We start from the raw sequence: 15,376 nt of genomic DNA, 5'->3' as shown, positions 1-15,376 counted from the left end.
GCGCTACCCTTATAGTTGACAACGAAACTTGTCTCACCGCTAGCGATGTACGTAAGCGATACACCTTAAATGTTTATTAAAACGCGCATAGAATCTAACACAGCTTGTCATCATAGCTCATCTACAAAGTTTAGCTAAGTTGGGCGGCTTAGCTGTCCTTACGATGTATTACTTCACTATTATAGCTAACGATAATCTTATATGTAATTTTTTTGTGTCACAATGTTAGTTACCGTACTCCTCCAAAATGGCTTTACCGATTTTCACTAAATTTTATATACATATTCAGTAGGTCTGAGAATCGGCTACTATCTATTTACTACTTATATAAAACAATCTAATCGATAACCTTTTTGAATAAAATCAAAAATTATGATGAAATGTTGTGAGCAAAACGAGTAGAACTCTCTAAAGTATCTTATCAACTGTATTCAAGCTGCAGGAGAGACCCAACACATTTTCTCATCATATCGCACGCTACTCTTTCCACGCTGATGGTAGAACAATCTCTTTTCCTCCTCACCAAATGGGATTCACCATAATTCTGTTATTTCGCCAACAAGTTGTTACGACAACAGTTTTAGCTCGTAATTTCATTAGCTTTTTAATAAAACTCCGACGTTAATTACTATTCGCACATTTACCCAACTTTTAAATTTCGTTATGAATCTTATTGTCGGGGATTCATGTTTTCCTTTCGTTTTATTACAATTTATTTTGCTACCGACCTCGGAATATGAATACGATATTAAATAATTCAAGGTTTTTTTTGTACCAGTTGTTCTCAATCGTTGGGCTTTGGACATTAGGGTCTGTGAGAATTAAAATAATAATATGGTAATTTTCTAAAATAAACGGTATTTAATATTGTATCTGTAATTAGGCTGTCAGAATAACTGAAGGCTCAGTTAAATATTCTCGAACATAATAGTGCCTAGTAAGAGGAATAATATAATTGTTGAATTTAAAATATTGAAAACCACTGAGAAAATATTTTAAAGTATTTTTTTATATGTGATAATATATTTTATTCCTATTTAGATTGTATATAATTGGTAAATAAATAAATTATACTATTTTTATTGAAATCGTAATTACTAATTTAACATTACTCATGAGCATAAATAATTAAACCTTAATAATATAAATTTAGGTAGGTCTCTATATTAATTATTAAATTATTACTCCTTAGTGGATACCCTCTTTAACTAAGTTAGTAGGTACTTGTTTAGAATAATACTTTCAATATAAGAAAAATGCAAAAAAAAGCCTCGTGCAGATTGTGTGATTATTACTTGATCTCGGAGGGTAATGTTTGTGTTATTTTTTGGAATTTTTTGGGCCTACCACCATCTTTTAAAAACCATCATAGTTCAGGAAAGTTTTATTTGAATATTGCATGAACATTATTTTGTTTCGTACCACGACCTCCTTAAAACAGGTCGTGGTACGAAATTTCAATGTATGCTTAAAATAATATTGTTTTAAGACATGGTAGTAACCCCCTGCAGCCCAAACGATTTGATGGATTTTAAATATGAGGTGTCGTTGCTTTCGTCTAAATTATGGGAATAACTATAGGCTGTAGGCACCGGGACTTTGTTTTATAATAATTGCTATAATATTTAATACATTTTAAATGAAAATAATCTAATATTTATGTATGGGCACACCTACAAATGTACTTTAATATAGAACTCTTGTTTAACAAATCCATCCGTATAAATCAGGACACCATTTTGACATCGCAAAATCTCCGTACTTACCCACAAATACTTAAAATCCATCAATAGTTTCCTTATTTTTGAAAGTACAAAGTTCAAATTGGCGTGTTTTGGACAAAAAGGTTGTATAGCGCAGTGGATGGCAATTTTTCAAAACACACCCTCCACAGGAAATTCGCCCCCGCTTTCTATAGGCTGGGATCGATACCCGACCCCCGTGTGGTGACCGTGGTTGTGTGGAAAATTTTACGGATATTACTGCATTTTTGTTTGTATGAAATGATGTATGAAAATAGACATTTGATTTATTGGTACTTTGGTATGTATATACCTACATACTGAGATATACACATACATATTACTTTATAGAAGGAAACCGAAATAAAATTTTAAACTTGAGGATTTTCGTAAAATTTCCTATACATTTTCATCACCGTTTCAATTAAATATACCGTTTATATCGTAATATATTTGAGTTCATTGATATCACTGTTTAATACAAAACATTAAACTATATTATTGAAGTTTATTTACTTTTTTCTGTAAGTATAAAAAATAGCTTTTATAATATGTATGTTTGTGTCTAAAAAACCTTTTTAACCATTAACCCAAAGTTCATAAAGAAAGGGTATCTTAGATAAGGCTATCTTTTTTTAGGTAGGTACATACTAAAAAATAATATCGGATTAAAATAAAGCGTCGCTGTATTTGTAGAGTATTGTATACTATATTTTGTCTCAAGTGTATCCAAACGCGTGGTGCCCCTACCCCCGCCATTTCGACACAGCCTTGAACCCCGGGGCAACACGTGGTGGCGTCCGTCCGAATACAAAACGATCCGCGTCACTCCTTGAAAGCCTCCTTACGTGCACAGGAAATAGAGCTTTGCACGTCCCAGTTTAAGTTCAATTTGCCGTAAGTATGCTATTGGTAGAATACGAGAATTTTCATACAGGGCTGCCAGGTGGCGGAGATTTCGTTTAATATAAAGATATGTTTTAAGACGCGTTTTTGTCTTAAATTTGTTCGATGTCAGTCGATTATGGTTTTTAGGTATGAGATTGATTTAAATAAGGATTTTTATTAACTTAAAAAATAGAGTAGGTATATTATTACGCCGAATAGCTTCTGCTACTTTTCGACATTCTTATAAGACTGTTTTAACATGAAATTTATATGTAATATGTTGTTATTGGGCTTAGCTTAGCTACGTAAGCTTCATTGTTATATTAGACACGTCCAGACTAAATAATTCCGAAATAAAAAAAAATATTTGAGATTTATTTAGTCTAGATTTTTTTAGTATTTTCTGAAAAAAACCCGATGAAATTAATGTAAATTTATTTTTCATTGTATCAGCCTTTTGCAACACTTTTTTGTCAAAACAAATGTTTCACATTTTTTTATTATAAATTCGATATGTAAAGTGTCAACCCTATCAGTACCTATGTACTTGTTGACCGACCGCTGCAGCGCGAATGTTAACTAGCAGCGACGAGAGGTTAATGTGAGAGCTTAGCGCGGCGCCAGGAACAATGTCGCCATCTTCTTTTTGGAACAAGAAACCTCTGTCACTGTTCCCAAAAAGAAAATGGCGGACGTCATTCAGTTCCTACTCTTAGGTAAATAAAATTTAGATGCTACTTTTAGATTAAACTTTAGGCCTACTTTTGAACTTACGTGTAGATTCTACTTTTGATGGATGAGATTAAGATTCAGCTTAGGATACATAGAATTCTACTTTTGTTAAATTAAATGTAGATTCTATTTTTATAAACGATATTCATATTATTATTTATGAATATCGTAAATAGCATTTTTTCCGATTCACTTTTTAATGTAAAATATCCCTACCACATTCATGCCTATATATTTTTCGATAACTATCTTTTGCAATTTGTAAAGTTGCATTTTAACACATAATTTAATTTATTTTCTTAGTCATGTCTAAATTAATTTAACACGACAGCTAGTCGACGGGTCGTTAAATAATAACATTCAATGAGAATGACTTAAAAACCGGTCCCTTGCACTTATAATAATTCGATTAGAAAAATGTACAGCGTTTTTTAAACATAAAAGGTCGTGATCCAAATCGTATTAAGACATTATGCTTGTAAGCCAAGTTCCTGACAAATGATGTATTAACTATTGCCAAATGCATTTTGCTGTAATAAAAATTCCATTGCATTCTGACATAATTTGTCGTAACTACGAAAATTTTGCGACATAATTCGTTTAGAAAAAAATATTCGTGCAATGTTTTTAGAGTACTTAATAAGAAGAAATCGAAATTGAATAATGTTTATAAATAAGTTCCTGACAAATGACATATGGTGATATATGATCGTCTAATGATTTCTTTTAATTGGTAGGAATTCCCTGGCATTTTTGACATAACTTGTCGTAAATACGAAAATTTCGCAATATAATTCGATTAGAAAAAAAACTTATTTTTTTAATGTACCTACTTAAAGAGCCGCAATACAAGTCGCATTAAGCCATTATGTTCGTAAGCCAAGTTGACAAATGATATTTTAACAGTTGGCGGCTACCGCTAAGTGGTAAGAACTCCCTCGCATGTTCCGATGCAATTTGTCGTAAATACGGAAATTTCGCGACTTTTGCCGTTTTAACGAGACGCCTTTCCACTGCCTTTTCATTTTCATACGAAAGCTCGCTTTCATAGCTTTCTTATTTTATACTTTGTTACCAAAAACGGTTTTGTTAAGAATATTTTAGTTTACTTCATTTTTCACAATTACTACGGCTTTCGAATTGCTAGCCCTTCAAGTTGTGCCCATTTTTTGGGAAAATATTTCGGTTGGCACGTACATGCTATGAAATAAATTTGCAAACACTCTAAGTCTCGCCTAACGTCTCATTTGCAGAACTTAAATCCAAATTTATGTATAATAATATATTATTATGATTTAATCGATTTAAAAAATATTGTTAAAAATCAAAACCTTCATAAGCAGGATACAATGAATCAAGTTTGTAACAAAATAAAACACTCGTTTAACATTATTAGCATAAAAGCAGCTACTTTTAATTAACCCTCTATCAAAACGAACGTTAAACATCCAAGATAAACAGAACGAAAAATCAAACAACAAAAACATATTAACATACTGTGCTGATATTTGTAAGCTATGTACTATATATGAACGTATATATCCGTGTTTGCGTCGACTGCCGGGGTTATAATATGCCCCTGTTTTTTTAGTCTGTTTGCCGAAGACGCATCTACATGGCCGTGCCTATGTAAACAGACACTGCCCTTATAAACGTACGTTTAATAAAACGCCCCTGTCATGTCATAGAGTTTTATCCGAGCTATCCATTATTCGATCGGCTTGATTGTTGCGCGAGTTTGGTGTAACGTTTATTTTACGTTTTGTTTTTTAAACGCTAACATGGTTTTTGTTATTATCTGTGAGGCCAGTTTTCGTCGTATCTAATTTATGATACCTATACCTAAGGTTTTGATACGAATGGTTTTATTTTATGGTATAATTTATGAAAATATTTTTAAATCAATTACAGTAATAAATAACGTACTATTTTTTTGTTAAATAGTGTTGGCTTAATGATTAAAATTCGCTCATATTTATAAATTTTCCAAGAAAAATCTAATGTTTGTCAATGGTTAACAAACAAAAAAAAACGATTAACAAACAAACAGAAAAATGCACTGAACTGTTTCGTATTTGCCTATTCATAATTATCTACAAAAAAAATTGTATTTGTTGACCACATTATATTATTATCTATACATCATTATTATCTGTAAAAAGTACAGTTCATGCTTAAGAAAGAGGAAAATTATGCATCTGGTAAATAAAACCTATTTATACATATAACGCTACTTTGTAGTTGTTAGTAAGCACGATCTTGGTTAGAAACCGCAAGATAAGCAGTTTTTACGCCAATAGCGACCACAAAAACGCAACACCCATCCCTATGTGTTATGTCAATGCACTTCAATACATCGACATGATAGGTAATTTAAAAAAGCGGAATTATTAATCTGTGCAAAATCACCGCGAAAGACTCCCGCCATTTTGACTTCGACCGCCATGTTGTTAAAACGAGGCGCAAGTAATGTCGATACAGTCACCTTACCGCGGTGTAAACTGGAGTTTATTTTACCTGGATACGTGCCTCAGGCAATCCAATCTTTTCGGCCAGCCGCTCGCGCGCGAACACGTCCGGGTAGTGCGTTCGTTCGAACTCTGCAACAGAGAATCAAAATTAAATTGTGAACTCTGCGCGCGAATTTTGAATCGTTCCGCCGTTCCAATTCGATTTGAGTTTAGAATCTCGTGTCTGGAATGAATTTTCTTTCGCTGTCGATGTTTTCGAATCGATTTTCACACAAATGTAATGTGCATACAGCCAAATCGAAATGTTACTTCTAACAAAATCAAAATACAGAGAACATTTAAGAATAATGACATTGATAAATAAAAAATAAATTTATGTGTACAATATAAGTGACAAAACGATAATCTTACCAAAATGCACATTTATATAGCTTTTAATCTTGATTCAAAAACAAACGGTATAAATCAAAAGTTCTCAACAAAAACCCTTCACTACTAAGTTTCTCAAAAAAAATGAAATACGCAAAGACGCAATTACCAAAGCAATAAACTCATACGGATAGCAAAACAAACAACAAAAAGTGAGATTAACAGGGCAACATCAATAATTGGGCGGGCTGCCACCGTCGGAGAGCTGAGCAAATAACAGGGGACAATATTTATTTATTTACTAATAACCGTGTTGTTGTTATTGCAAACAATAAATAAGATGAAAGGGACATTGCCAAATAGGTTTATGAAGGCTCCGGGGAGCGCTTACGTCGAGTATTGGACTACTTTAGATGGTTGACGTTTCCGACTTTGATTTCGAGTAGATAAGTGTTAATTTTAAGGGAAAGTTAACTAATTTGTGAAAACAGCGCTTTGGTATAAATTCAATAAAATTTAATGAACTTTTGACATTGTGTTATATTTTTCTTTCTTTATAAAATATACCTCTATTTCCTAATGTCTGTAAGCCTAAAACACACGATCATAGGAAATACAACCAATAATAATTGATAAAAAAACCTTTAAAATATTTATTTTTGCTTCACTGATAAAATGAAAATTAGACCGAGAAGTCATTGTAATAAATAAAATATATCTTAGGTAAATCTTCTGTTTTCCCATTGTAAAATATTACAATAATAGGCTGACTTACAATAAACAATTAGGCAGACAGACAAGAAGCCAAGACCTTGAAACGAAGTATTAAAAAAGAAATATTTGACACTAAGGAAACCCATTCACGCCATTCATTGTCAAAATAATCACAAAACCAAGATCTAGCGTTTAAAGAAAAAAACAAACTTACTAGAGGGAAAATAAGAAGTATAGAGCGTAGAAGTTAAAAGTAACATTTGTGTATTAAAAAATGCCCCTCGTAGATTACCTCTACACTACATGTCATTAACCTAGTCTCCTTTGAGAATAAGCAGGATGAGGCCATAGTCTCCCGCGCTGGCCAAATGTGTATTGGTAGACTTCACATAACTTTGATAACATTTTTTTCTACATACATAGTAAGAAGGGTGTTAGCATTACCTTTCTCCAGGCTATCTATCTGGTCGTTGGTGAAGGAGGTCCGGTTCCTCTGGAGTTTCCTCTTCAGCCGTAACCGCATCTGGGAGTCCTCGTCTCCTGATGACGCGTGCTCGCTGTTCCCGTCCGATCCCGCTTCGGATTGGAGGGCTTCCGCTGTTCAAAAGATAAAGATAGATTAATTATTTTTTTATATTTATCTTCCTCTATAGATCCACAATAAAGGTATGTTTTATATTTTATATTAATTTCAAAATTGTTAAGTGAAAAATAATGTACCAAGTCTGGGTAATAGGAAGAGTAACTATGTGCATAAGTAAGGCCTTTGTTTGTATATTTCCCAAAAGCTCAGGCCCAGAACAGATTGTTAAATTAATTAATTATTATTATAAATCTTCAACAAAATACACATAACTTTACAAATCTATTTATTTAATCATATCTGTATTTAAAATCATTTCGTTTTAAAAGCTTTAAAAGGCAAACACTTTATAAATGTATTTAAACTACTTAATGTGATAAAAGCGGCAATAATTTAAACTCAAACATGGTTACAATATTTGACAGGGCATTTTTAACCATTAGCAAATCTTCAGAGGGGACTAAACCTCTTCATCATAAACTATCAACACAGCACTCGACATGCACTGAACGACTATCAGGCAAATGCGTCAGCAGAATTGCACAATTGCAAGAATTACAGACAAAAATTACGAAACGACCAGTCATGCTGACCCCTCGTTTCTACCAGTCACATCCAAACCAGAAGTCAAGTTACACTGGCTAGCATCCCCCAAATAAGGGTGGTAAAATTAAACGTTAGTCGTAATGTTGTCGACATGCCCCCGGCTAATTGATTAATTTGCTTTATGGTCACCACTTGAGTCGGGTTCGATTCCCGGGTCGGTAATGGCGCACGGGTTGCTGATTCCGCTGAATGGAGAGACTGTTACGCAATCTGTCACATTTTTCTGATACAATGTTTTGAGGCGGGAGCCAATATACTTAATGGATCTCGTACAAATATAAACATACCAAGACATTAAATAAATTCGAGTTTGTCTTTACTACAAATCTTTCCCGGCATTACTTCTTAATACATTTTAATTTAGATGGTTAACATTAAACAAAAAAGAAATAAAAATTAAAAGAAATTATTATCTTATTATAGAATACGATAGGCACAATAATTTGCTTTATAATTTCATTTTAAGTGTTTAGTTACATAATACACATATTTTACTTTAAATTTGAATTCATGACGTGTATTAGAAAAAAAATCTTTTTTTTACATAGCAATTAAAATATGCCAAGATATTTAAAACAATTAAGTAAATTCAATTTTCAAAAATTACGTTATAACTCTTTTCTTCACATCAATTGCAAATAATAAATAAATATTCCCACGTAAAAAGAACGCAATTCAAAATAACGCCCCGTTCCGTTCCACTCAAACATGATTGATGCGCGCCAGACGCTCATAACATGGACTTTCCAATCGGGTGACAATTTTGATTGATCGCCGGTGTGCGCGCGCCCTTAGCGTAATGAGATCGTCATTCGCAAATGAGAGGGAACTAAACTACGGTATCTTGTGTGGCGAAAACTGTGTTTACATGCTTTTTGAGTTTGTGCAGACTTTTAAAATGTTTTTGAAGGAAATGTTATATTGTAAATCAATTTTGCTTTCAAACTTTTTGAATGTACCTATCATTATCATTAGGTACCACAGTACTGTGTCGCTGCTAGCCATGATTTTTCTTATAGAACAAGAAATATCAGACCGAAACACCACATACACGAAAACTATGCGCGAATTGGTAAAGTTCATACACCTTTGAACTCTCAGAAAGCATGTAAGTTTCCTCATAACTCCTTCACTGTTATAGCAGGAGGAAGGTTACTAATTTATAATGAAATAGGGACTACGCTATAATAGATACCTTACATTATACCTATACGTACGTTATCATTTACAATTTATTGGTATATCATTTATAATAATAGTAATAATAATATATGATTTATATGCCCGCGAAACCTATAATTAATATACTTTTTGTTTTATTGTAATTCACAAGCACAAGTAAATACACAAACATCGACACAAAATAGAAATCAAAACTCAGTATTCACAAGTTTGCCTAACTACTGTTCGAACCCAGAGCCCTTTGGATGTAAGACCTACATTACAACTCTTCCGCCACGTATAGGTAGGTATTACCTACTGTAATAGTCAGTATAACACATTTTATAAATCATGTATATTATGCTTAAACAAACGTTTATGAGATCTAAGTATGATATTTCGTGTAAGCACTAACCGTATTTCATATCTTGGAATAGTGGGAAAGTTTTCAGGCATTCAACGTTCGTGTAACAAGTTTGGTTAGTCGCAAGTGTGTGCGGGCCTTAGCGCGTAATGAGATCGTCATTCGCAAATGAGAGGGAAATAAACTTCAGTGAAACATCTTGTATGTGTAAGGCGAATACTGTATTTATCTGCTCTTTGAATTTAATCCTTTTTGTAACCAAAATTCTATATTTTATAAGTAGGTAGCGTAAAAATTATTCTCACTAATTATTATTTATGAATAGCGAGAGATAACTTATACTGGACTTAAAACATGTATTAATAAATGTAAAGGAATCATAATATAGACCGTAATGTTTCTAAGAGTTGAAAAGTAAAGCAAGAAACTTATTCTAATTATGCTAAAACTCATCAACAACGAATAATATTATAATTATAACACAACTAATTATGGACTAAGTATTATAATATGGTACGTTAGAATATTAAATTTAACCCACTCACTGTCCAAAACGGTTAACTTAAGACAGGTTGTAAATAAGACTTTAAACTTAGCACACCCATCTAGCTTTAACAAACTCTCGAAACTTCCACTGTACGAACGAGTACGTTCATACATAACAAGTAAACAATCTGGCTTACGGCGGATAAAATAATACCTCGTTTCAAACGAACTCCATCCAAATGAATATTTTTCCATTCTAACAATCCACGTTTTCATTATTTATCGTCGCAGCCCGGAACATAAAAGAGGAATTCATTAAAAAAAACGACCCGAGACGGGAGCACTTAGCCACAATTCCACCAATAACGACCTACAAATGATCGAAGAAAAAACTTCGCCGATATTCAACAGACAGGCCGAGCGGGGTGAGCAGGGTGAAACACGAAAAATACATAAGAGAAAATAATAGTAGTAAGAAAATAAGAAAAGGAGCGAAATAAAAGTGGGGGCGGTGAAAAAATTCCAGAAAATAAGCACAAAGGGGACCGAAGAAAGTCGGAGTGGAAAGATAAAGCGGAATTGGAGTTATCGGGGCGAACGTGGGTAGGCAGGGGATCGCCGGCCGCGATTATGTGAGATCGATACTGTCAGGCGGGCGGCGGCGGGCGCGGACAGCGTGGCGGTGTCCCGTCAATGGAATACGCCGATAAGGGCTGTGACGAGCTAATGTGACAGCTATCAGACGTTTTGGAACCATTGATACTGTAAGTAGCAGCATTAGTGCACTTTTCACTTCATTTGAGGTTGAAGCGGTTGATAACGTTATCAGGACTAATTAAAGAGTTACGTTAATTAATCGGATTTCATTCAGATGAACAGCGGCATCTTCTCACGAAGTTATTTATCTACTGCAGTCACTAGCACGCACAGTCAATCCGTGTCGGGTATTTTTAAAATCATTTACATAATTCTGGACAATTTATCGACTACTATCAGTTTATAACAATACAATTATAATAAACCTAATGAATGGCTTACTATGTATACCAGCAATAATATAATATATGAATTCTGCATGACTTAACTATCTAGTTAACCTAACTTAACAGAATAATTCACATTGTTTCTGTATTAAAATAAAATAAGATCGCTTCCGCTCATGACTCAGGCCACAGGCGGTCCGCGGCCCTCAATTCTGCGGCCGGACAAGGCGCGAGTCGGCTAATTCGCCACGCTTCCGCGTCTACTAGACGTGGTACTGTTTACTACGGATTATGATTGTTGCTTTTTTAACAAAAGCTGTAGGCTATAGAGAATTCTATGACATGAGATTTCGTATCTATAACGCGTTTTGGCATAACTTGCTCAAACTAAAATTTAATGTTTATAAGTTTGCGTTTAACTTGTGCGCATAAGTTTGACACTGAAAGCACCTCCACCTCATCTTTGTGTTGTGCGTTCATCGCCACTTTTGAAGGGGCGGTAAGAAACACATAGGTACCTACCTACTTATCCGGGCCTTACCAACATGGTCATCAAGAGTAGTAGTAGAGTAGGTACTGCATTTGGCGCCAACCTCAGATAATATTTTCTTATTTTATTCGGGATTGATTACAGATGTCAATGGGCGGCAGTATGCTACTTCAAAATATTGTTTTAAAAATGGACATTAGTGGAATAAATTTGGACACATTGAAATAAGTAAATAACATTACCTATTTAAATGACGCGTATTAATAACACTTTAATTATTACATCGCTTGCAAAGGACACAGCAGCTTGTCCTAAATAAAGACATAATCAACACGGAACCATTAAATCCAGATCTGTTATTCAAGGGAGATCTTTTGGCAACCTAGTCCATTTTTCGTTGGTCCCGAGGACATGAGACCATTTAATTGGGACCCCTTGTTCGATGGAAGGCCATTTTTAGGTCAGTCCATTTATAAGTGGTAGAGGTTGATAAATTGGTTGTTTGTAATCAACCATTCACTTTGTAGCCCCAGTCGACTCATATAAATTACTTAGTGGGGTAGATAAGGTTTAGTTTTTATAGTTGGGCAAGTAAAGCAATTTGTATCTGTTAATGCTGAGGGGTGTCTTAACATAAGGATGTTCTTTTGAGGGATTCACATTTAAGTAATGGAATGGTGAACATTTTAGGTTTCTAACATTTCATCAATGGTTTTTTTTACGTAAGAGCAGTGACAGTTAAAGTCATCGTAGTGACGCTGGTTAGGGTTCAAATTGAAGTATTTTTTGAAATTAGATTAATTGAAAGTAGAAACATTAGATGTTTTGTATATACGTAACTTTGTACAAAAATTAAAGTTCACTGGCTTTGAGGGTGAAGGAGTCGTAAGGAAAAGAAGGTTTATGGAAAGGTAAAAGAAGAAAATGGAAAGAATACTAGTAGAGAAGTCATAGCCTAAGAAATTTCTTGAGAGAATAATATATATTTTGAAAACGTACAGGTTTCAAAAATTCCGAAGAGCATAAGATTCGAATTCGTGAGATGAGATCATAACAATTTTGATAATGATGATGATGGTATTATCATCATACAAAGTAAACACTAACTCGATAAGCTGGGGCTTTCGGGTTCGACCCCGACTAAACAACTAAAATATGAATCAAAATTTCTGGATTTAGGTATACGACATCGTAAATCTAACACCACACTAAATTCTCGTATAGTCATTGTATTTTTATTTTCCACAACTACCCACATTGAAGGGCTAACTACGAACTACACACATAATAGCATTGAAGAGGGGTAACCGATCAGCACTCAACAAAACTGCAACAGACCGCTGCCTCCACTTAACACGAACCATTAACAATTACACACGCGTCATAGTGCTCTCAGATTTTAAAGTCGATTGCCAACGAATGAAACCACTTATAGGTTCAATTAAATCTCTATTGTTTCATTCGTTCAATTCAAAGTTTAACTGAAGCGCACTACACTTGAGTATGTAACCGATATGCAGCCGTTATAACATTTGACATTTTGTTCATATTAGGTAGACGTTGTCTTTGTATCTTCAGTAAGTAGGTACAAAGATTTTTTGGTATATAGGGGTAATAGACGAGTATGCAGTCCACCTGATGGTAAGTGGCTTTTGTCGCCACTGGGCGTCTATAATCAGCATCAGATAAGATTAGATTCCTACCTGAGATCGGCCACAAATACGTCGCTACCGGAGGACTAAACAGGAATGCCTCGGAAAAGTATATCTCCCTTACCACACCCTTCAAATCAGAATACAGGAGCGCTTAATACTACTGTTATTAGGCAGAAATATGTGTAGCAGTGGTGCCGCTGGAGTCGAACCACACGGGTTCTACCACTTTCAATAGTATGCCTCTGAATATTATGTCTACCTTACCAAAAATATAGATAGATATCAATAGATTGAATATGAACGACGTATAAGTGACACCTGCCTATTGAGTGAATGACAATTTTAATTAGTCCTAATGTCAGTGCGCACGCGTCGAATACTAGTTTTGACATGATATTAATATAATTGCTTGATTTGTTATAACATTTGTGTATTTATTCTATTTGTAATGTCACGTAATATATTGCAACATCTTTTGCTTGTAGCCGAAATATATAATAAAGAATAAATAGTATCAATAAACAAGTTATTACATAACTTATTTGATTTTTTATATGTAGGTACAACTTATATTTCATTATTTAAATAATTTCTAATTTATAAAAGAACGTACAAAAATAATATATTAAAAATGTCAAGTGTTTACCTATTACCGTTCCAGAGTTAGAGCTCTGTGACAGACGGACAGACAGCGGAGTCTTAGAAATAGGGTTCCGTTTTACCCTTTCGGTATGGAACCCTAAAAAAATATAATAATACTTATAATTTAACAAGAAATTAAATATAATAAGCCTCATCCAAATTGCTGTCCCATAATAAATATCAGACATAATATACTTATTGTAAACGTAATTGTTAAAATAAACATTAGTATTATTTTCTAGGATTTAGCTCTTCGCTTCAAAGACTTTGTGACCACATTATAACAATTATTGCCTACTAACTTCTGTGTTACTCTGCCCGTAAATATTGAGTCATTTGTGGTCACTCATATTAATAATACAAGTGGCATTTTCTTGCAATGTACACAATCAGGGATCGAGTTACATATATAGGCATATATTTTATTTATATGAAGCTAATTCACAGAAGAAAAAAAACAATAAATCACCGTCAACACATTACTGTCCCATGCTGGGCACGAGTCTCCTCTCAGAATGAGAAGGATTAGGCCATAGTCTACCGCGCTGGCCAAGTGTGTATTGGTAGACTTCACATACCTTTGAGATTTTTTTATAAAATCTTTCAGGTGTGCAGTTTTCCTCAAGATGTTTGCCTTCGCCATTAAAGCACACGACAATTAATTTCTAATACGTACATAAATTTGAAAAATCAGAGGTGCGTGAGATTTGAACCTTGGAGTCCTCGATAGAGAGAAAAACATCGAGTCAACCACTAGGCTATCACTGCTGCAATCAGCCTATTAAAAAACTATCAACTGGACATCAAAGTGACATCAATAAACTTTTAACCGCTTCAAGTTAATTCGTGTATTTCTCAATATAGTCCGATTAATGTACGCCTGACCACTTAATCATCTTATTAAAAAAAGCATCGCTCACTGGTCATCAAAATAAAGTCCATAAAGTTTTCACCGCTTATTCAAGCTAGTTCAGTGCGTAGTTAATTCGTGTATTTCTCAATATAGCCCGGTTAATGTACTGACCACTGTGATGGGCGTGCAATGTTTGTTCTAAACCAGTGTGCACAAGCAATTTGCGCAATTATTTGTGCAGTGCCGTCAATCGACCACTGTGCTTATATTGTCCATGGTTTTAGAATTCGATTCACCTGTCGCGTGTGGTTTTGATTACAGAGTATATCATCTATAGAAATGGCGAAAATGTTTGTTAAGTAGGTTTAGATACTGGACACTAATTTGATTTTAATATTTTTATAATAAATTAAGAAAGGTGTGTTTTTTTTTTCACAGAGTAAACCATCTATAAAAAATACGAAAACATTTGTTAAGTATCGGTACCGAAGCTTACTTCGTTTTTAAATTATTTAAGAAGTAGAAAACGGATATGTTCTACATCTAATGTTAAATTCAAATAGAGTAAGTACTTCATACGTCAAATAGGCTAGGGTTTCTATATAAAGGCTTTTAAATGCATAGGTACCCTTGAGGA

At 34.0% G+C, this 15,376-nt stretch overlaps 1 protein-coding gene across 2 annotated transcripts in view; it reads right to left on the bottom strand.

The window, feature by feature from the left end:
• LOC140754453 (paired box protein Pax-6) overlaps positions 1–15,376 on the bottom strand; it is a 72,440-nt gene that overhangs the window by 12,847 nt on the left and 44,217 nt on the right. For both annotated transcript variants that reach the window (XM_073089465.1, XM_073089466.1), the window contains exons 5-6: positions 7,361–7,513; positions 5,880–5,962 (exon numbers count right to left, since the gene is read on the bottom strand). In XM_073089465.1, coding sequence (XP_072945566.1) covers positions 5,880–5,962; positions 7,361–7,513 — 236 coding nt within the window. The remainder of the gene's footprint in view (positions 1–5,879; positions 5,963–7,360; positions 7,514–15,376) is intronic.

This window comes from Epargyreus clarus, unplaced genomic scaffold (assembly GCF_041222505.1).
Source record: "Epargyreus clarus isolate Ecla_fem2 unplaced genomic scaffold, WU_Ecla_fem_2.2 ptg000029l, whole genome shotgun sequence".
In the NCBI taxonomy this organism is placed as follows: Eukaryota; Metazoa; Arthropoda; class Insecta; order Lepidoptera; family Hesperiidae; genus Epargyreus; species Epargyreus clarus.
This window is presented reverse-complemented; position numbering and strand designations above follow the sequence as displayed.